Genomic DNA, 22,029 nt, shown 5'->3' with positions numbered 1-22,029 from the left:
TCTTGTCACTCTTGACTTCCTGCTTTCATCAGGAACATTTTGTTAACAAACAGAAGACTGGCCCCGTTCCAGTGGGCAGCAGGGAGCTCTTAAGTTTTGAAATGTGGAATGTGGCCAGGACTTTCCCTCGGAGGAAGTCCCCTCACACTTGGTCAGGGGGTGGCTGACAGTGATGGAGCATCTGTAAGTTTGTGCCAGTGACTCACCTTGACAGATGCGGGACGAAGGGAAGCAGGACTAGTTCAGGGAGGCTAAGTTCTCTGCCGTTGTGAAACAGAATGTTGTGATCCACAGTCAGGCCTTTTTTGTATAAAAGATTCTTTTTTACTGGTTGGCTCACATAGATGGAGCATGGCCTTAATTAGTTCAAAACAATGTCATTTTAGTTTTACTCTATTCCACAGGCACAGGTTTGACCCCTAATCCCTGGCCAGCCATTCAGGAGGACAAGCCATTGGCCACAGGGGGAGCTGATGGCCAGGCAGGGATGACACGCTGGCAGAGGGGGTGGGGGTGGGGGGGGGGGGAATGGGGCAGGGGCAGCTGCTCCTCACAAGCCTGGGTTGTCGCTGTGAGGAAATGCAGGCACTGAATTCTCAGCTTCCTATTTTCAGAGAACATCAGAAATGCAAAGTTGATGTAAAATATTCCAGTTTCTTAAAAGTTTGCAACTAGTGCTTAAAAAAACTTCTGTGGGAGCCAGGCAGACCTCCTGTGTGGCAGATATTGCCTGGGAATGGCCAGGCGGCTCTCAACTCTCAACGTGGTGGCTGGATGCAAACCTGACCCAACCGTTGGAGACACCTCATGGAGCAGAGATGCGTCAGGACATTTTAAATATTCACTGGGAGCTCTTGTTCCTCCTGCCTTGATTCAGAGTCTCTCAGAGGTGGTCTGTGTGTCGCCCACGTCAGATGTGCTAGGTGGCAGTATCTAAGGGCAGAGTCTGTGAAAATCACCGAGTTCACCTCGGCCTCAGCTCAATCAGAATTAGGTAGCTTTAGACAAAGGCCACCAGACGTGGCCCTTGTTTGGAGCGGTGGAAAAAGAGATGACTCAGTGTTCTTGCGAGGACAGGTATCAGTCCTTGGACATTTTCTCATATCAAGGACTCTCCCTATTAACGTTAGCTCTATAGCAAAAATATCTGCATCTGGCTCGCCCCACCTTTGTGACTTGCAGGAAGAGCTGGCTAACAGGCCCTTGAGCGAAAATGTGACGGTAGCTTAGGCCTGGCCACCCGTCAGCTTTCTGTAAAGAGGGACAACTTGTGTTCTAAATTCCTTTTTTCCTTTTTACTCTTCGAAATATGCATGGCTTGAATGCCAAGGATATAAATAGTAATAAGTTACCAGAATAAAGATGCGTAGATGAGATGACACAGCCAGTGTGCAGAGGGAAGGCCTTCTAACTGGATGGGGAGAGCACGTCGGCAGTGGACGTCTGCTTCTTGAGGTGAGAAGTGAGAAGAGACATCAAGGGTCTGCAGTAGCCACTTTTAGATTCTGTAGGATTAAGAAACTGATGTGAAAGAGCACCAGAAACAGGACAAAACTGGTTTTCAGTTCTAGTGAGGTAATTTGTGTAAGTCTCACGAGGAATTCTTGTTATTCCTTGTTGAGTCTAAAACAAACACAAACCAACCAGCCAACACATAAGTCCATACAGAAAGCGATTTCAAGTGTAAACCCCTTTAAAGGATTCACTTTGTAAGAGGGAAAAGCTCGGGAGGTACTTAGAGCTTTGTGACTTGATATTGATTTGTTGCTGAGACTAACTTAATCCTGCCAATATGCATATGAGGCACTCTGCGGCCACAGATGCCTAAAAATATAGCTAAGACGCAGCCCTGTTCCCAGCGTATGGCCCGCGCTGACCCGTAGGTGGGAGGGAATGAGTCAGCCATCCCAGGCTTTGCCCAGTCTTCCTGCGTATGCACAGGTTTGGTAGGAACTTTCATGTGACTTTGTATCATTTATGCCCAGATCTGGAGAGGATGTGGCCTGTACTTGGGAGGTGCAGACGTGGGACCTGTGTCTTCTTGGTGGTTCCATGCTCCAAGTCGTGCTGTTACGCTGTGTGGCTGAAATGGCTGTGATGGCGAATGTCAGTTTTGGACTGGGGCCATGGGAGGTGCCAGACTGAAAACCTGATATTTTTTGACTTTTTTTTAACAAAGGCTTCTGGACTGATTTTGATCAACTTATGAAGAGCTGTGACGGGTTTGGATTGTTCCCCCACTTGTGCTTGCAAGTTAGCATGCCACAGCTTCAGGTGCCTGCAGGAGACACGAGACCCTGGTCAGAGACAGACGTCATTGCACCTGGCACAGCAGGTGTCGTGGCTCCCTTTTCTTGAGTCCCACAGGAGCCGTGGGAGCAGCCACATAGATGCACTGCCCACGGTCGGTTTGTATCATAGCTGAGGAGCCCCCAGTGTCACAAGGAAGCTGCTGATGCTCCTGCCCAACCTTTGCTACAGAGAAAGATGCTACCTCAGTTATTGAGGTCAGCCAAGAGGGAGGCACGGAGCGCACTGTTGCTCACATCCCCCAGCTTGGTGTTGTCTCTCCCGGTCAGCACGTGAGCTGCTGAGGAGCGGCCACCGTGGTCGCACGTTCCCATCCTTCACAGACGCATGAGGAAGGCGCACGAACAGACCACTCTGTGTCATGTTCACACGGCTCTGAATGTCGGGAAGCCCAGGCACAGCCCAGGGATAGGCCGCTGCCCTTTGACATCAGCGTGATGCTGGAGACCTCCTAAAGGTGGCCCGTTTCTGCCCTTTTAATTTTCTCTCTGATGTAGTAGTCTTTGTTCTGGTCCGCACTTCTCTTCGGGCTGACGAGGTAAACAGCCTGGTCTGTTTTTCCCTTAGGATTGGATCTTTTCTTTTTTGACTGAGTTTCTTTTAATTTCTAAAGTCTTTAAGATCAGCTACTCACCTTGGATATTTAAATAATAATCATGTATTGGTTTGAATTTTAAAGTAACAGCTGTAAATTTATTTTTTACAGGAAATAAATCTCACTGAAAAAACTTCTACCCTGAGTGAAGTCTTTGTCTAGACTCGTAAAGGAATGGCACACCAGAAATCAGCTGCTGGCCACAGGGCCTCTGCCTGGAGTTGCTGCGGTCGGGGGATGAGGGGCGTTCGCTCCTTCCTCGGGTTCTGTCATTCGCTGCTGTTTCAGCACGTTTTTACTGAGCATATGCTGGGTGGGAGGGGTGATGAGAGACTGGGAGGCACGGTCTCCCCTCTGGGACCCGAATCAAGTCCCCGTGCATTGGGATGAGCAGGACTAACAGGGCTTGGAGCCTCTGGATTTCTGAGGGGAAACCAGAGAACGGGAACTTGCAGGAACATCAGTCTACTTGGAAGCAGACACTGACAGTGATGGAAAAATGACCAAGGACTGACTTCATCTTTACTCAGAGAAGAGGCAGAAGAAAGGTGGGAGGGAAAACTACCAAGAAAACGGCAGCTTTCTGATCGTAAGCTAATCGGTGATCGATTGGCACTTGGGAAATTTCCTGTAAACCTTCCACAGGCGTCCCTGCTGTTCCGTGACCTTTGTGTTTGTTTCCCTCTGCCACGTGCGTCCTGTGCTCGGCCTGGAATGGACTGACTCCACCCAGCCCACCCGGTTCCCGCCCACAGCTGACGGCGCCCCTCCCCACAGGCTGAGCCCGGCGCCCCATCCCATTCCCCTCCCGTTGCTTCTGTCGCGACAGTGGACACGAGCCCTCTTGTCCGTCAGGCATGGGATCCCTTCCCGGCGTTCCTCAGCCTCCTGCACCAAGGCGTCTGCTGGAGGGACCCTTCCTGTATGGCCCTGGTAAATCCAAGGAGCAGACGGCACCCCGGTGCCCGGGCAGAGGGAAGGCCCTGCACATGCCCTGCCCCAAGAGGCTGTACACATCCAGTCTCAGGACAGGGCAGGAGACGTCCACCTGGCAGCCGTCGGGGGAGGCCTGGCCTTGATGCTGGAGGTGGTGATCAGGTAACCCATCTCACTAGGCAGCCAAGCGCAGAAAAGTGAGGCACCTCCCAGGAGCCTCGTCCAGAGGGCAGAGCCAGCCTGGGCTCCAAGTCGGACGTCTTTTCACGAGACCACGTCTGGTGTCTCGGGAGATGGAGACTGTGTGTTGGAAGGGGGTTCTCTCTTTAATGTTCGCTTCAAAGGGCAGGAGGCTCCTTCGAGTATCCCAGTGTCGCCAGCTGAGGTTGCGTCTTGCCCTCCTGCACACTCATGTTGGTTGTTTGTGCTGTCATCCCGAGCGACCCGGTGGAGAAGGACTCCGTCAGCTGCTGAGCCTGGTGAGGCCAGCATTCTCCTCTGTCCTGCAGTGGTGGCTGTGACGGTTCGGGCAGCTCTGTGGTCTGGTGGTTCCACTCCTGGTGGGGCTCGCTCAGTCCTCTGTCTTTGTGTGTGTGAACAGAGGCCCAGCAGAAGTAACCGAGGTTTATCTGCAGGTGGCGATCACACAGGCAGGCCCAGAGCTCCCTGACATCTGCGCCACTTTCACCGTGGTGCTTCCTGTGACCTGCAGTTGGCAGGGCTCCCCCGCCTGAGAATTAGCACTTGCAAAGGCTCCTTTTCTCCATCCTAGGGAAGTGTTAATACGGCTTTCCACCTAATCTGTGACTTCTTCGCAGCTCCTTCCTTCCCTGCGGGGGCAGGAAAGAGGTCTGTCTGAGTTGACACCAAGGGTGAGGCCAGGCCACCTGGCTGGGCCCTGCCCGCTGGCCCCCAGTGACAAGGACAGCACGGTCATCCTAGGTTCCTCCAGCGAGCACCTACACTGTGCGCCCGCGAGGCCCTGGGCTAGGTGCTCTGGACACTGAAAGGCAGACTCGAGATGATCTCCTGCCAGAACACGCCGTGGGGGTTCGTTCGGGGGAGACAGAGGGAGGATTTCCACATGGGCCGGGGGGCTGGCTTTGTTCCAGAGCCTGGAGATGGTAGGATTTGACGTGTGGTGAGGTGGGAGCAGCACATGTCAGCCACGCAAAGCAGCCTGAGTGCGGCCACGGGAGGAGGGGAGCTGGGCAGGCTGGGTGGTGGACACAGGACGAGCAGTTTGAGGACAGCAGAGTTCCCCCACGGCCTGGAGAGCTGGGACCTGAGGGGGCAACTGAGGAATTCTGAAAAGGGGGGTGTTTCTGTGTGAGCTGCGTGTCAGGAAGGCTCATGGAGCAGACGCTTCTGAGATGCTACCCTAAGGAGATGATGAAGATGTTGGTTGTGGACAGCGACTGGAAAGCGTCATTTCAACGATGGTGGAGCCAGAAGCCTAGCTGCAGGGTGATGAAGACTGGCAAGTCCCTGTGGCTGGAGAGGGTGGGCAGGCTACTCCAGAAACGAAGAGAAAGAAGACAGCACAGGAGCAGCTAAGAGGCGGGAAAAGTGCGTTAGGGTGGGGACTGTTGCGCGTGTGCTGGAGCAGAAGGGCAGGGTGTTACAAGACTGGAGAGCCGGCAAGTGGGACCGTTTTGGGCAGAAGGTACTGAGGCAGGAGGAAGACTGACTGAGGGGCGGCCTGTAGGTTGGCCCTGGAAGGAAGAGGAGGGGAGGGAGGGAGGCAGGGGAGGCATGTGGAAGGCTGAGCACCAAAGGGCCGGGCACAAGGACCCTTGGGAGGTTCTGCTCCTGGGGTGCATGGGGGCTGGTGAGGTCGCTAGGACTGTGACCCCGGACACTGACTTGTGGACATTCTAGGGGTGCCAGGCAGCTATGCCACACCAGTCCCCTCATCCTGCAGACCTTGGACATAGCCACATCTCCCACCAAGGCTGGGAGGGTGGCCCCTGTGGTCTCACAGGCAGGAGCTGTAGATGCCTGTGGCCTGGAGAGCAGGGCGGGCGTTTCTGCACTTGCCTGGTTCTCACACTCAAGCGACACTCAGCCATGCGTCTGCTGATGATTTATCAGCCAGGTCATGACACTGGTAGATGTATGTGCTGGGACCGTCCCGGGAAGTCACCCAAGTCTCCGTCGTAAATCAGTGGGAGATTATCCTGGGAATGACGTGGCAGGACTCCCCACGCGCTGCGTCCCTGCCTCAGCCTGAGCCTGGCTTTCTGCAAAGCGTCGCTCGGCTCTGCCGCCTGGAGTTGGTGCGGCACCAACAGCGTCCCACGTCGTTCCCAGATGTTGGAGGGAAGGTTTTCAAGAACTTTTAACGTGTAAGGAAACAGAGGCTGTTCATAAAAGATAATAACAGCAAACATCTCAAAGGGTGAGAGGACAAGCGTTTTGCACACAATTTTGCACACTCCCCAGTTTTCCTAAAGTGACGCTTTTTTGGGACCTCACTCAGGTTCCCGTGTCAGTGCGGTGTTGGAGGAGGAGGCGTGAGAACACTGCTCCTGTCTGTGAGGGGTTTCGTGAGTTCCTGGGCAGCAAGGGTAGCTGGGGGCCCAGACCACAGGCCTGACGTCAGAGGACATTTGGACTTTCGGGGTTTATTGGATTCAGGGTGTTTTTTGAATGTATAGGTTCACACTGGATCTCTGTGTTTCTTTGAAAAACCCTTTTGTTCGGTTAACAGCTTTGGTTAATTCTGGGTTTGAAGTCTTGGTTTAATGTCAGTTCAAGTCCCAGGATATGACTCCCACGCACGGAATCTGCCGGAACCACTGCGCCCAAAATAACACTTTGCTACTTCCGGATTCAAAATTCTGAAGTGAGCCCATTTCAAAGCACTGTCCAGGGCGAAGTCCCGCAAGTGGTGTCTCCCAGGCCTGAGTGTGTAGTTCACCTCCAGGCTGCTGAGGGCGGATTATTCAAGACCCTGATCAGGCAGAATACGGAGGCATCCTGGAGTTGTCCCGGTGAAATGTTCTCTGCAGCACGCTCACTGAGTTTGCAGTCCCAGCTCTGCCGCAGGGCCCAGGCTCCCCTTGTGCAATATCTGGGTGTCTTGTGCAGTGACCCGAGGAGGCAGCGTGGTCCTGGGACCTCGGCCTCCGCCTACTTAGCTGTTTCTCTCGGGGCCTGAAGGCTTGACCTGCTGTGTGGACTCGTTTATGAGCCAGGGGGCGCTGAGGAGCCGGTCCCCAAGCTAGGCCTTTGTTGGCATGGTTGACGTTTTCCGCAGCAGGAAGCGCTCGTGGTCAGGGCCCCCCTGGTCCAGGTCACTCCATGGGTAGAGCAGCCTTGGGGCATAGTCGATGCTCAGTAAACGTCTGTTGAAGAATGAATACTGATCAGTGCAGGTTCCAGGCTGGCACAGCTGCAGTTCTGCAAGATGTGTGAAGTCACGAGGAAGCGCACTTGTCGCTGCGACAGGGTATTGTTTTGTTCTGTCTCGGGGGCAGTCAGCTTATCACACGGGAGCATGTCCTGTTTCATTGTCTTTCAAGTGGTTCCTCCAGCTCCTGACGATGGCCACCCTTCCCCATGTGGTCATCTTCGCCTGCACTGGCCGTCTCTGAGGTTCCAGAGCACAGGCTTTTTGTTAGTTCTGACAGGACGTTATTGGGATATTTCCCCTCAAGCGGCTCCTTCCCACTCTGTTCCTGCCAAAAGTGGTTCTCTTCATCATCCCTGATTGCACCATTTCTAAAGCGGCATGTGGCACTGTGCCCAGCTTAGCGAATGCCTGGATGTGGCTTTCCTTGTCTCACTGGCAAATGTTTCAAGGACAAACGATGTGGATATGCACCTTAGAACAGCAGGAGGAGGACCCTTCATTTAGCAGAATTTGATCACCACCGTTAGTGTCCAGATTACCAGGGATCCTACAGGACTTAGCATGACTGGATATTTGTAACCAGCCGCCTGAAGCAGCAGCATCAGAGATGTCCAAAGGGGAAACCAAGACCGAGGGGCTGCCAGGAAAATCTGGGAGCAGGAAGTGTGGGCCAGTGTTTCGGGGTCTCCATAACCAGTGAGAGGTTTATGGGTGATGGTGTCCGCGGTCCACAGGGCTGGGCACTGGGACCCTCCCGGCATCACAACCATGTCCTGCAAGGCTTTGTCGGCCTCACCCGGAGCCTTGTTTACAGTAGACACTAAGACAAAGAGTCCTGGAATGCAGCTTCTGCAAAGCCGTGTTTTTGTACCACTGCTCCTAGCAGCTGCTCAGGGTATAACTTCCATCTCTCTGCCCCGTGCATCCTGAACTCACGGAGCAGAGACCCTGGGGTCCCTCCTGTGTGGTGTGGTCAGCGAAGGCCACTGGGAAAGGATGCCTGAGCATCCGGGAGTGGCAGTATTTTCAGGGGTGGTCTCCGAGCAGAAAGCCAAAGCAAGGTAGTATGAGAATGTTGCTAAATTGCTCCCAGTGAAGGTCTATTCTCCTTATAACAGGGCACAATTGGAAATATTGGCCACATTACCAAGGCTCTGACTAGAATGTTACATTTAAAGAAGATGTACATAGACTCAGAAATGACCAGACAGCTTGAAGGAACTGCCTGGAAAAATCAGCCTAGTACCTTGCTTACAAGTTTTCAGCAAAGCAATCTTAAAAAAGAGCTTGTATGATCAATCACTATTTTTGCTGAATTTATATAAATAATCAGGCCAAGTTTAATACAAACAAATTAGTTTTACTATGATTATCTTTAATAAAGATGGGATTAACTGGAGAGAAAAATTATGCTTGCCCCTTTGTAGATATTAAATTCTAATCCTATTAACTGTCTTTAAGGTTTTGTTATACCTATAAGCCAGACTGGATTCTGAATTCTTCTAGTGCCCTTAAATATCTGGCTACAATACTCCAAACTGACACTTACAATTTTACTGCCCCTGAAATCTCCTTGGAAGGGACTCTCTACCCAGATGGCAGCCTAGCTTCAGGGACTTGAGTCTTGGGTGCACACCTCACAGCTAAGGAAGGCTCCACCTGACATCTAGTCCTATGCAAACACTGGAGACCTCCAAGTCAAATGGACTAGGAAGAGATGCAGCCGACATCTCAGGCACACGGCTTTCCCAAGATGACCAGACCAGACCTGTACACCCTCATCCCACTGTTGTTTCTTACTTTATTTTCTCCCTACCTTTCCTGGAAGGACAGTGTCCTTGTTCACATTTCCCAGTCTCTTGTGAAAGGGAGAAACCTCTCTGATTGCTGGATTTGCCATCAGAAATCTTGGTCTGTCCAAGGCAGTAATGACCCCTTACTGCATCCAGTAAGTAATTTGACTGGGATTCTGGATGCTGTTGTTTGTCTAAATTGATCTGGTCCACTTTACTGAATGAGGGTCCTGGGCCCACCTAAACTCATTCCTTGCTTTGATTAACCCAGCCTTGGAAGGGGAAAACAAAATATTTTGAATATTTTGTGAAAAATGTTGTGGGGCCATTGATGTAAGTTTAATCATTTGTATATTTCTTAACACGTCCACGTATTTAAGCAACCTCTCGGTATGTAACAACATAGAATCTGAGCCTTGATTATATAATGCGAACGCCTCTGTGCTGGTGAATGAGTGAATAGTACTTATGAGGGAGCCTTATGTACAGTCCCTGGTTGTACTTTCATATGTGGAGGTTTTGGTAATGGCCTTTGTGCTTGGGCAACTCATTGCCTTGACAGCAGGAGAACACAAGGGCAGTGTGCCTTTGGGGTATTCACGTCCTATCTCTCTACGTAACCAAACAGAGGCCTCTCACTGGTCTGTTACATTAAGCCACTATAATCATTTTAAACGATAACTTCCAGAAGGTGTACGTGACTCTGGGTTTACGTCCATAGGAAGAGCTTTCTTCCCATGGATTGGAGTGAGTGTCAATGAACAAGTGATCAGGAATCTCTCCATGACTCTAGAAGAGTTGGCTGACTCCACAGCCAAAGCAATTTCAGCTCAGCAACAGTCACTTAACTCATTGACCAAGGCAGTCTTGGCTAATCATGTAACCCTTGATTACCTCCTCGCTGAGCAAGGAGGTGTCTGTGCAATGGTGAACGCCTCCTGTTGCCCATGGACAAATGCCTCTGGGGAAGTAGAAACCAGTTACATAAGGTTAGAGAGCAAGCACTGTGGCCTCAACCAATTTCACCTGACAACCCACTGTCTTTTGATTTGTTCAGCTGGTACCTTCAGGTCTGGGCTCCTGGGTTAGAACCATCTGCAAACTGGGTTTGTTGTATTGCTCTTAATCTTACTCTGTATACTTGTTCTGAAGTTCTATACCTACTGCCTGTCGAACCTCTGTAAAAATGACATGCCCAGTGAGGTGATGCTGGCTCAGCACTTGATCTCCAGTGCCTACGACCTTGGAGAAACATAGATTTTAGATGGGAAATGCCTGAGAGTTCTCCCTCCTAACTTCCTTCTTACTCAAATGTGGCCTAAATGGTTTCCAACCACTGTGCACCTTCCCTCCAATGTGGGACACAACAACCAGGAAAGGTCCTTCCTGGCACTGAGGGACAAGACCACCATGTGCAGAGAACCCGACTGTTGATCAGAGATGCTTTCAGACAAGACCATTATGTATAGAGACCCTTGTCTGTTGATTAGAGATGCTTTCGGAGAAAGATCTTGACCAAAGGGGAAAATGTGGAAATTAATAAGAGAAACCTTAACTAAATTGCAATCAGGGAGGCCTGAGGGGAGCTCTCACCCCCATGGCACATTGTCAGCTACACCACATAGGAAGCGGTGGACACTTGCATCCCCAACAGGAAGTAAAAGGCGTCAGCTCAGCCAATGAGAAAAGCTGCAGCTCAGCCAATGAGAAACCCCGCAGCCCAGCCAATGAGAAATGCCACAGCTCAGCCAATGAGAAGCTGTTGACCCTTGAACCATGCCTCTCCCCCAGTGGACTTTCCTTTAGGACAGCCCCTCCCTCTCCCCCTTTTCTCTATAAAAGCAGCTCCCTCCTTTGTCCTCTGGATTTGCCTGTGGGTCGCCATAGCATGGATGTCCTGAGTTGCAGTTCTTTTGGCTATTTCCTGTTAAACTTGTTTTGAGGGTAAAATAACTGGAAAATTTGCTTTTTAAGTTGACACACCTTAGTGCCAGAAAGTTTTGTTTCTTGCTTTCTTGTCCCACTCACCTGTTCCTGCACCCCTTCCCCACATGCCATCTGGAACAGTATCATTCTGACGATGAAGTCTTCTGATGCTGGTCTGTCTGGTGCTCTCCTCGTAGGCAGCGCGGTGGTGGCTGAGTCCCCTCCTTCTGTGGTGGCCGCTGACTCTCAGTGCTCACTGCTCCCTGTACGTGCCTGGGAAGTGCACTTCTGTCACACTGTGCAGGTGAGGACGGTGAAGTCCATCTTCAAGCGTCAGGCCCACCAGAGTTTCCCAAGCTGTTCCACTGCTGAGCTGTCTCTCTCTGTGAGCTGATATTTGTAGGAGGCTGGATTTCTCTCGTGGTGGAACGTGGATAGATGAGAATACAGCCAGTGCCTGCAGTGCCCCAGGGACCCCAGATGGAGAGGGCAGAAGGAATGCATCGGTGTCTGTGGTCCTGGTCACAGCCTTGTCTGAAACATAGGCCCTGGTGTTTTCTGTGAGAGTGCCCATAGACTCTTCCCTTTGTCCACACATGTAAGTGTGGAGGGATTTATTTCCATCACATGAGATTTAAGGAGGAACCTGGACTCAGATACATGCGTTTGGCTTCCTGTCCAGGGCTTTTATCACAAAATATCTTAAACATGGAAGACTGAAGTGAGCATGTCACCACAGGTCCCCAAGCGCAGGACCGATAGCAGGTCCTGGGAGATCAGAGAACGCCAGTGGGAAACAGCGGCCTTCTAGGGAGAGAGCAGTGACAATGACATCCAGTTCTGGTCCTGCTCTGCTCTTCATCCTGGGGCAAGTGTATTCACTCTGTGAGCCATGTTTCCCCACCACAGAGTGTGGGGGTTGTGGCTGTGAGGATGAAATACAGTATTTGTAAAAGCTTTTTCCTGAAGTGTAGCAGCTAACTGGTAAGATTCACATGTGATTTTCTTGAAAATTAATTGATGTTTATATCATTGAAATAATGAGAAAATAAATCCAAAACTGGAAACAACACATGCACTGTCACCTGTGAGACGTGTGACTTGCCTGGGGACATTCTGGAGAGAGAATTGTTCTTCAGGGACAGGGGGATTAGGTTCCTTTTAACTGTGGCAGATTCCTCCCTGTTTGGTGAGATTCTCCCATCCACGAGGGGATCTCAGGCAGGTTGCATCACAGCTGTCTTCCTCAGAGTCCCGTCCTCCATGCCACGTGTTTCCAGTATATTGATGGGAGCGTGTTCTAATAGCAGCCCTCCTAACCCTGTTCACCAGCGTCTACGTGTGCTCCAGTGAAGGTCGAGAAAGGTCCTCAGGCCGCACCGTCCATGAGACCAGCTGATCGAACCACTGTGTCTAGAATACTGTTTTCAGGAGATGATGCTGCCTTTCAAAGGAAAACTGAGGAAGCCACCACCGTCAGTTCACCTTGGGCTCCTGCAACTTTCTTTCCCCTTGGAACTCAGCGCCTTGGCCAGGCTCCTGGTGAGGGATCTCTCTGCCTGCCCGGCACCTCCTGGCAGCCTCTGGGAGACTTTGCCGAGTCACAACACAGCGATGCCTCCTAATCTGCTACCTCCCCCACGACTTAATTAAAGAGTGTGTAAGTTGATGAAATACAAAAAAAAAAAGCATCGTCTCTAGGAAAACTAATTTGTATGCTTTGGAAAGATGGAAAAAGTGAGTTGCTGATTAGCTATAGCGTTAGAGATGAGAATGACAACTGGGGTTCATTGCTGGAAATCTAGCTTTGCAAGAGTCTGAGTCCACCTTCAATACTCTGAAATTTGAAATCATAGAGGGCAGGTTGGGGAAATGATTTATGCAAGAAAAATGGTGAGAAGCCCAATCGAGAAGCCCATACTCAAAGGAGAGGTTTTGGCTGTTATGTTCAAAGTTAAAGTAATACACACACATTTCTGTGTTTTAAATTAATATGTGATGATCAGGCATTTTTTTTCTGGTCCTCTACCATACTTTCGATTCACCAAGCTACTAACCATCACTTTGGATAAAAGAGCTTCTTCACCTCCTTGTTGGTAGGTTTTGAAAGACAAGATTTGTGCGTTAACTGAAATATACATTTTCACAAAAAAATTACCACTTATATTTATTCATAAAATATTTCAGATGGTTTATATTGGGCATTTTTAGCTGAAAAAGCGTGACACAGGGAAACTCATCTGTCAGTTCTAGTTTATCCTCAGCATTAGTATATATACAATAATGATGGGTTTTATTATTTTCTCTTTGCTTTAAGCTTCTTGATAATTTATGAGTGGCCTGTTAATTTTATATTTTGTTTGTTTGTTTTAACTACAGCTCTAGGATGGCGCTGTCCAATAGAGCTTTCTGTGACAGTGGAAATGTTCTATGTCTGAGCTGTGCTACGATAACCACAAGCCATACGTGGCTACTGAGCATGTGAAATGTGGCCACTACAACTGAGGGACTGAATTTTTAATTGTATTTAATTTTAATTGATTTAGATTTAAATTTAAATGGCCACATGTGGCTAACGGTTGCCATATTGGAAAGTACATTTCTAAGATTTTTTCTCTTCTTTGTGCCGGTGTACACCACTTGATTCATTTTCTTTCATCTATTGGTTTAACTAAAACTTCTAACATTGTTGTGACAATGTGACAGCATTGTATCCAGCCAGGCTCCCGATTTTGGTTGTATACTCTGTTTAACCATTTCTAATACTTGCTATTTTTAATAAAGGGCCTTTGTTATCTTAAGGCCGTCTCGTTATTACTTTGAGTTTTTTAGAATTAGGAATGGTTGCTGCATTTCGTCAAGTAGCTTTTCAGAGTCTATTGATATGAACAAAATTTTCCTCTTCTTAGACTAACCCTTGATTTTATTGTCACCGTCTCAAATATCTAGGCTGCTATGAATGTGACACAAAAATAAACTTTCACCCAGGCCCTGACTGCCACAGCCATGTGTCTTAGACGATCTGGGCTCTTTACAACTTTCCAGACAAGCCTCTCCTCTGAGTTTAACATCTTTGCTCACGCTGTCCTCCATGGAGAGTGGCCCCTCCTTGTCAGCTTCTGTCCGTCCTCCAGTTGGGCCTCCAGCAGAGTCACCTCACAGTTGTTGGTTTACGTTATTATGAGCACAGCTGACCATATAACAATCAACTTTTCCTTTCTTGTACAACTTTGTGCTTTTCCTGGAACAGGAAGTGCCTCATTTTTCTGTTGCTTAGTTTTCTATACATCTACCAATAATTAGGCATCAAGCTTTGTACCAGAACAACGACAACAGCACACTCAAGACAGTCAGACACATGAGGAAATCACAAGTGTTATTTTTTCCTTAGCGTCGCTGCTCCTGGACCCTCCATCCTCCGGTCCCACTGGGCCTGGTTTGGGGCCTCCTGTGGGTCCTGTTCCACTTAGGTGACGTAAGCCTCACTTCCGGTAAAACCCAGCAGGGCAAGAAAGGCTGGAGGTCTCAATGGTCAGAATTCAAACTTGACGTGATTCTCTCGAATCTCGTGACCCGTGTCTGGTATCCCGGCGCCCAGCACCCGTCCAGTGGGCAAGCATCGCCTGTGTCTTGCTCCCTGCCCTCCCGCAGGCTGTGCTGCAGCCCCCTCTGCTCTGCCTCATTGTTTAACACACACATATGCGCCCTGTCATCAAAGTTTTATTGACATCTCTTGGTGCTGCTCTTTCAAGTTTCTTGACTCATTTTTGTGATATTTGGGAAGAGGAGAGAAGCTCATATATCGCTGATCGGCGGGCGTTGCTCTCAGACTCATTGCATATGTAAAGGCCTAAGTACCAGCCTGCCCCCACCCCCCCATCCACACACAACCCTGGGCCCTGCCCACTCCTCTTCACCCTGGACTGCGGGTGGAAGGTCAGTTAATCTCTGCCATTGGGTCGTCAAGCGCCTCGAGTTTGTGCTCGTCCTCTGAAGTTTCTGCACGTGGAGTTCAGTAAATGAGGAAAGAAAGGAAAGGCTAACCAGCGATTGGAGGAAGCTCAGTCAGACTCGAGGAACTTGAGTCAAATCCTACTGCCATGTGAAGGTTGCCCGAAGCGAACCCACGGATGTAATCTCTCTATTAAGGTGTCGTTATTAAGCAGAAATTTTTTGTTTTTCTGGTGGACAGTTGAACCTTCAAAATAATCAGCAACCAAACTGTCAGGATTTATCTTCAGTAACTGCGCCACTTCACAGGGCTGGAGGTGCTTTGCCATCTCTTGGTTTTTCTCTGGTGACCTGGACACCCTCACTTTCCTCCCGTTGCTGACTCTCCGTCGGGAACCTGGCCCTGGCGTGTTCATCTGAGCCTCGGTGGCGTCCCTCTCTCTCTGGAGCCGGAGTCAGAAGGCACTCAGCGTGCGAGCTTAGTACTTTAAACAGCATCACCATCATGTCCCCACAGCCTCACACAGAGCTACTCGCTCCCTGGTCCCTCAGCCTGGCACGTAACCGGACTTCCCAGGGGTGCCTTTGTTCTTGATGACATGTTCTGAATATTTTTTTTTAAAGCAACATTTTCTTTAAATATAGTATGAATTTATGTACTTATTTAATCATTAGTACATAATTCAATTTTTAGAATGAATATATTTTCACTTTAAAAACATTTAGAAAGTATTTTCATCTGCAAAACTTAGTTTTTCAGAGGCATCTGTATTCTTGAAAGTAAAACACTCCCATGTTCAGACAAAAAGTGTATATTCTGCGTTGACACATTCCTGCGGTTACTGTGCGGGTCTGGACGGCCAGAGAGCAGACCTGCTGTTTGTTTTCACCTGGGCACATTGCTCCTCCAATGCTGAAGTTTGAATACATTATAGCATTTTAGAGGTCACAAAACGTAGTAGAAATACCGTGGGCTTGTAGTAAAAAGCCCTGATTTCGAGTGTGGATTCCACCCTGGTGTGCGTGACCTTGAGAGATTGCTGCACTGTCTGAACCTGAGTCCTTCCAGTCTGCGGGGTGATGGGTGGAGTATCGCGTGGTTTGCCGAGTGGTGGTTACTGAGACCGAGTAAGAGATCTGGAAAGTGTTTTAAGCTGTAACATTATGCACATTGAGTGGTTTGATAGCCCCATGAGGGTAACCTAAGACCTCATCACAAATATGTCATCTTGACTGCTGTAATCAACTAAGTCTTATCAAGTGTTTAAACTTGCAAATTATCCTGGAGGTTGACTTCCCTAAAAGCACAAATGGCATTCGTCCAGGGGACTCTAAGCCTCCAAGACTCGCAAAAATACCCAGTAGTGCCCATTTTATCACACTGGGGGACACACATCAGAGGAAGAAAGTAATGATTCTATTAAACTTGAGGGTGTGCAGTGCACATTGGATTATTCAAATGCTCTCTGCTGCAGACCTGATCATTTCTCTAAAGCTGATTAAAATGCACACAGAGCTAAGTACATTCTCAGTAACATTGTTGGTGCAGGTTTGTTTCACAGAAAAATAATTTGCAAGATAACTGTCTGCTGAATGGGCTTTCTATTTGCAAAGCTTTCAACACATGTCCTGTCCACTGAGGCTTCCGTCCCTTCATCCTCTCTCTCCCTTCCAGCCTGCAGTGGAGTCTGGGACAACCTGACGTGCTGGCGCCCTGCGGATGTTGGCGAGACGGTCACAGTGCCCTGTCCAAAGGTGTTCAGCAATTTTTACAGCAAACCAGGTACAGTCTGTCTGTGTGGTTTCTGGGTCCTGCACAGGGTTTGCATCTGAGGGGCCGGCTTCCCCATGTGCGCATCAGTTTACTGAGGCAGGTGCAGCTGTGCCGGCTTGTGGGCGTTGGTTTTAGGGAGCAGGACGAAAAGCTTCCTCCCCCTCTTTCTTACCTTCCTCTCACCGCCCATCCTCTCTCACCTCCCCATCTTCTCTCTCACCTCCCTGTCCTCTCTCACTTCCAATCCTCTCTCTCACCTCCCATTCTCTCTCACCTCCCCGTCCTCTCTCACCTTCCCATCCTCTCTCACCTCCCATCCTCTCTCTCACCTCCCATTCTCTCTCTCACCTCCCATTCTCTCTCTCACCTCCCATCCTCTCTCTCACCTCCCTGTCCTCTCTCACCTCCCTGGACCCTGCACATTGCTACCTGAGGTGTCTCCTGGAAGCTCACCTCCCACCTGTGCCTTCAGGTGTCTCCGAGGCGTGTGAAGCCGGGCGCTGTGGGGGAATCTTGACTTTATAGTGTTTTCTTTAGATTAGTGGTTGCCTATAAGAAGTGAGGAATGGCCGGCTCAGTGCCCACTCATGGCCCCATCCACAGAGCTCGGGTGAGGTGCCAGGACTGGGCCAGTGCAGACTGGGTGGCAGGCGTGCAGTGCAGATGAGGGGCTGACTGTCAGGATTGAAACGGGGCCCTCGCTTATTAGCTGTGTGACTTTGGGCAAGGGTCCAGCTTCTATTTTTTTTTTTTTGAGGAAGATTAGCCCTGAGCTAACTGCTGTCTTTTTGCTGAGGAAGACTGGCCCTGAGCTAACATCCGTGCCCATCTTCCTCTACTTTATATGTGGGACGCCTACCACAGCATGGTTTGCCATGTCCTAACCCGGGATCTGAACCAGCGAGCCCTGGGTCGCTGAAGCAGAATGAGCGAACTTAACTGCTGTGCCACCAGGCTGGCCCCAGGGTCCTGCTTCTTTAAGCCTCAGGATGCTGTACAGTGGGATCATCAAAGGCCTCCTCAGTGGCTGTCAGGGTTAAATGAGTTGATACGAATGTGGAGTCTGGCACAAGCCTGGCTCACGGGTGGGGCTTGGTGAGGGTACATGGCTGCTCCTCCAGTGACTCTCATCCTGACTCTGGCGGGCAGACCGCTGTCTCCTGTGGGCCTCGGTCTCCTGCTCTGTGAATTGGGGCTGTGGGCCCCGTCTCTCAGGAGCCGTGCTGTCACTGGCCACTGTGGGCCCTGCCCTCTGGGAGCTGGAGTCAGAGGGACTCGTGGGTGACGGTGTGGAGAGAGGCTGGCAGGGCCGGCCCAGGCAATGTTTCCAGTGGCTTTGCGGAGGCCACCCCACCCACATCCTTTCCACTGGACCGGGGTCTGTGGTCTCCCGCCTCTGCCCACACAGCGCGCCCAGAATTGCTTGTGCCGTCACCACCTCGGTGTGAGTGCTCTGCACTTGATTTCCTCTCAAACCATCAAATTGATCAAAACAAGTGAACAGGTGGGCTGCCTTGGTGTGGAAGAAGTAAGGGGCTTTTGAGTCAGAAGAACTCTCTGCCGCTCAGTCGTTACAGACCCTGGGGCACCCACTGAACCCCAGACCGTCCTCTTCCCATCTGTAGGTGGGGGACAGCAATGCCTGCCAAGCCTGCCTCAAGGTCGCCCTCAAAATAAAAAGACGTCACGTGAGCAAAACATTAGCTAAATCTGAAGGCTCTCAGCCCACAAGTCACAGAAGCTGGGGGGCGGGCGGCTGCCCAGGGAGACAGTGGGGCCCGTCCCCGCGGTGCTGACGGCAGGAGGCGCCTTCCCAGGTCTGAGCCTCCCAGAGCCACCAGCAGGCTCCAGGCGTGACACAGGCCACCAGTGCAGCCTCTTGTCGTCCCTCGCCCCTCAGCGCCTACAGAGACCGTCCCCTTGCTCTGTGTGGTCGTCTACAAAGGACACCTCCTAAATGGAGGGAACGTTGCCTCCCTGAGTTTAGCAGACAGGGCCAGGTTAGTTGGGAGCCAACAATGGGATTATAAGGTCAGAACTGCCTTTATTTCATGAAATTTAAACTTACATCCAGTATCTTTTCCTCCAACCTCCGTGACCAAGTGGAGCCTGCCCTGTGTGCTCTGGTCCCTGTGCCACAGGGCAGAGAAGGGAGGGGACTGGCCGGGGGTGGGCAAGACACTGTCAGGAGCGGGACTGGAGCAGGACAGAACGGGATGGCTACTCCAGAATGATCAGGATTTGGCTGCACGTCTCTCTCACTTGACAGAACAGGCGAGTCTGTTAGTTTTCATTCTGCTCCGTGATAATAGTAACACTTAGTATGACAGCAGTTCCATCTTGACTGCTGTCCTCACTGTGTCTGTGCCCCAGGCCCCAGGTGCTCTCCCTCGGGCGCTGGGCCCACAAACGCGAGGGAGTCGCTGCCTGGGTTCCCTGGACCAGGCACCTGAGTAAGGTGGACACACACCCTGTGAAGCGGCACAGCTGGACCAGACTCGGGGCTCCCCGCTGACCCCCAGGGAGCATTTCAGGACACGCAGGTGTGAGCCCTGACTGGGTCGTCACAGTAAGCCCAGTTTCACGACCTTAGATCAAACGCCTGAACTTTGTCTTCCAGGAAACATAAGCAAAAACTGCACAAGTGACGGATGGTCGGAGATGTTTCCAGATTTCATAGACGCGTGCGGCTACAACGACCCTGAGGACGAGGGCAAGGTGAGGGCTCCCCACATGGTTCTCATGCCTCCCATCCGTTTGCTAACAGTGCTCGCTGAGCGGCATCCGTTCGTGGCCGCACAGCTGAGATCTCGTTTCCTCCGAGCGGCTGCTTCTCGTCGCCCAAGTCCAGCCACATCCCCTGTGAGCCCTGCTTCAGGCCTTCGGATTAGTTATGGTTCCTTCGTTCTGGAAGCGAGAAGGGCTGGTTCCCTCCTCCTGCTGTTGGTGTGGTGGAAGGTGACGCCGAGAGCAGGCTCCCTGTGCACGAGACAAGCCTGGCGAGCGTCCTTTCTGCCGCTGGGGTTAAGATTTGCCATGACGTGGGCTGTTAAGTCCGTCCCCGGCCGGCTGCTGGTGGTTTATCTGGGGCCGGGCCGGGGACACGGCCTGCGGCAGGCAGCCCCTCAGGCGGCTGCGCTGGCCACTGTGGTTCTAGGGTGTTGGAGGTGAAGCCTTTCTCCAGGAGGCGATCGTCTAAATGACTCCAGCTCTGCCTGGGGCCTGTGCAGGAACCTCCGCAGCCCAGCTCTGGGTCCCGCACGCTCACCGGCAACGTCTACGACTGTGGCTTTGTCTTGTTACATCAGAAAACCAGATCCCTGCCATCCCCTTGGGCCGCGTTTCTTTACCCCATAGGGTGTATGAGCGCCTCATAAACCTGCAGTAGGCTGAGTCCCCTGCAAACGGTGTGTGGATGCATACACTGAGGCCTCCAGAGAGCCTCAGGGAACACCACAAAGTGCCGGGTGGAAACTCTGTGCCGCTGACACCCCGCTCCCCTCTCGCCCGCCCCTCAGTCACCGCCCCACCTGCACATTGGTCTGGCTCCCGCCACCCGGCAAGACCGTGGGTGACGTTGCTGTCAGACGGCTTTTCCCAGGGGATTGACACGTCTCCCCAGATTCCTTTCATAGAGGGGCTTCCTTTGTTCTCCTCACCAAGATATAATTTAAAGCCCGTTCTTTTCCCATCAAATTATTAAAACCTAGAAAAGGAAGTACCTTATATTTTAGCCAAAATCCTGTTAATTGGAAGAGAAGTGACTTCACTGACCCCTGGCCAGTAAGGACGATGTGGGGTGGCTGATGTCGTTGGGTGCGCCGTGAACCGGATCAATGACCAGTATTATCTCGTGTGGTTTTTTTATTGAGCTGTGATTGACACGTAGACATTGTATATATTTAAGGTGCACATATGGGATGTTTCCACACAGACACATGGTGAAATGAGTCCCCTGATTAAGCTAACTAACCGTCGCCTCACATATTTACCTTTTTTTGGTGAGACAGAGAACTTATCACTGGAAGTTTGTGCTCTTTGACCAGTGTCCCCTGGTTCCCCCACCCACCGCTCATCTCATTCATCTTGATGACAACTCACTTTACTGATGGAGAAACTGAGGTAGGGAGAAATGACATGAGTGGTCAGAGGCCCAGTCGTAAGCAGAGCCATGGCCTGGCCCCTGCGTCCTTCTGCTGGACGGGCAGCTCACTCCTGCTCTCCCTGTGTGGGTTGAAGCAGCAGCAATGGGCGTGGGACAGACCTGGGCTGCCAGCCAGGCCCTGGGGCCGTGCTGACCCAGCAAGTACGGCAATGCCAGCGTGACTGCCCTTCTAGGGTGGTCAGGAGAGAACCGGGCTGTGTCCGGCCCGGCTCCAGCCACATGGCGCACACCAGGCGTCCGGAGCCCATCAACGCAATTCTGGTCCTTCTCTGGGGGCCTCTGCTCAGACCCTCAGCTGTGGGGAAATGAGAGTGTCATCAGACACCTGGCTCTGCTGTGCGACGTTGCGGTGACGAGGGTGGCATCTACGCTGGACCTTTAGAGATGAAGCTTCTTTTTGAGCCTTGGTGATGTGAGTGAGAGAAAAGGCTCATTCTGTGCGGTTGGATCTGAGCCTCCCTTTGCTCGGCCCTCTGCTCCCTTCTGCTGTGCATAATCGCTGACATGGGCTTTTCTGTGTCAAACATATTTAGCGTTCCCTCAGCGCTCGTCACCTTTGTGACAAGTAAAGGCCTTGGGTGGTGCCTACATTCGCTCGGGCCAGTGCAAGAGCCGCCTCGGGGCCTGTGTGCATCTGGGACTCAGTGAGTATAGGATTGGCACGGGAAGAGGCCAGCCCCATGGCCAAGTGGTAAAGTTCACGTGCTCTGCTTCCGTGGCCCAAGGTTTCACAGGTTCGGATCCTGGGCGTAGACATGGCACCGATCGTCAGGCCATGCTGGGGCAGTGTCCCAACAGCACAACTAGAAGGATCTACAGCTAGAATATACAACTATACTGGGGGGCTTTGGAAAGAAGAGGGAAAAAAAGGAAGATTGGCAACAGATGCTAGCTCAGGGCCAATCTTTAAAAAAAAATAACCAGGAACGGCACAGGAATTTGTGCTGCTGAACTCTACCCCGCAGGTCCCAAAAGACACTAAGGTGTGGTTACCAACCCCACCCCTGATGTGGCTGTGAAAGACGTGGACGTAGGACGGGCTGAGAACCGACTTCCATTCGCAGTAATATCGGCCACTTTAGAAGTCAAAGACCCCTGCCCCCCGCCCCTCAGTTTCCCCGGGGTCACACCCTGTGTGGGCAGCATTCCCAGGAAGGCCCTTCCAGGTCGACTGGTCCTTGGAAAGACCTGTAGCCAAATCTGCCTGCGTGAAGCATACAC

General features: G+C 51.2%; 1 protein-coding gene across 2 annotated transcripts in view; it reads left to right on the top strand.

The window, feature by feature from the left end:
- Positions 1-22,029, top strand: part of VIPR2 (vasoactive intestinal peptide receptor 2) — a 71,613-nt gene that overhangs the window by 4,780 nt on the left and 44,804 nt on the right. For both annotated transcript variants that reach the window (XM_070618124.1, XM_070618123.1), the window contains exons 3-4: positions 16,545-16,652; positions 19,264-19,361. In XM_070618124.1, coding sequence (XP_070474225.1) covers positions 16,545-16,652; positions 19,264-19,361 — 206 coding nt within the window. The remainder of the gene's footprint in view (positions 1-16,544; positions 16,653-19,263; positions 19,362-22,029) is intronic.

This window comes from Equus przewalskii, chromosome 4 (assembly GCF_037783145.1).
Source record: "Equus przewalskii isolate Varuska chromosome 4, EquPr2, whole genome shotgun sequence".
NCBI lineage: Eukaryota > Metazoa > Chordata > Mammalia > Perissodactyla > Equidae > Equus > Equus przewalskii.
The sequence above is the reverse complement of the archived record's forward strand: the minus strand, read 5'-3'. Positions and strand labels throughout refer to the sequence as shown.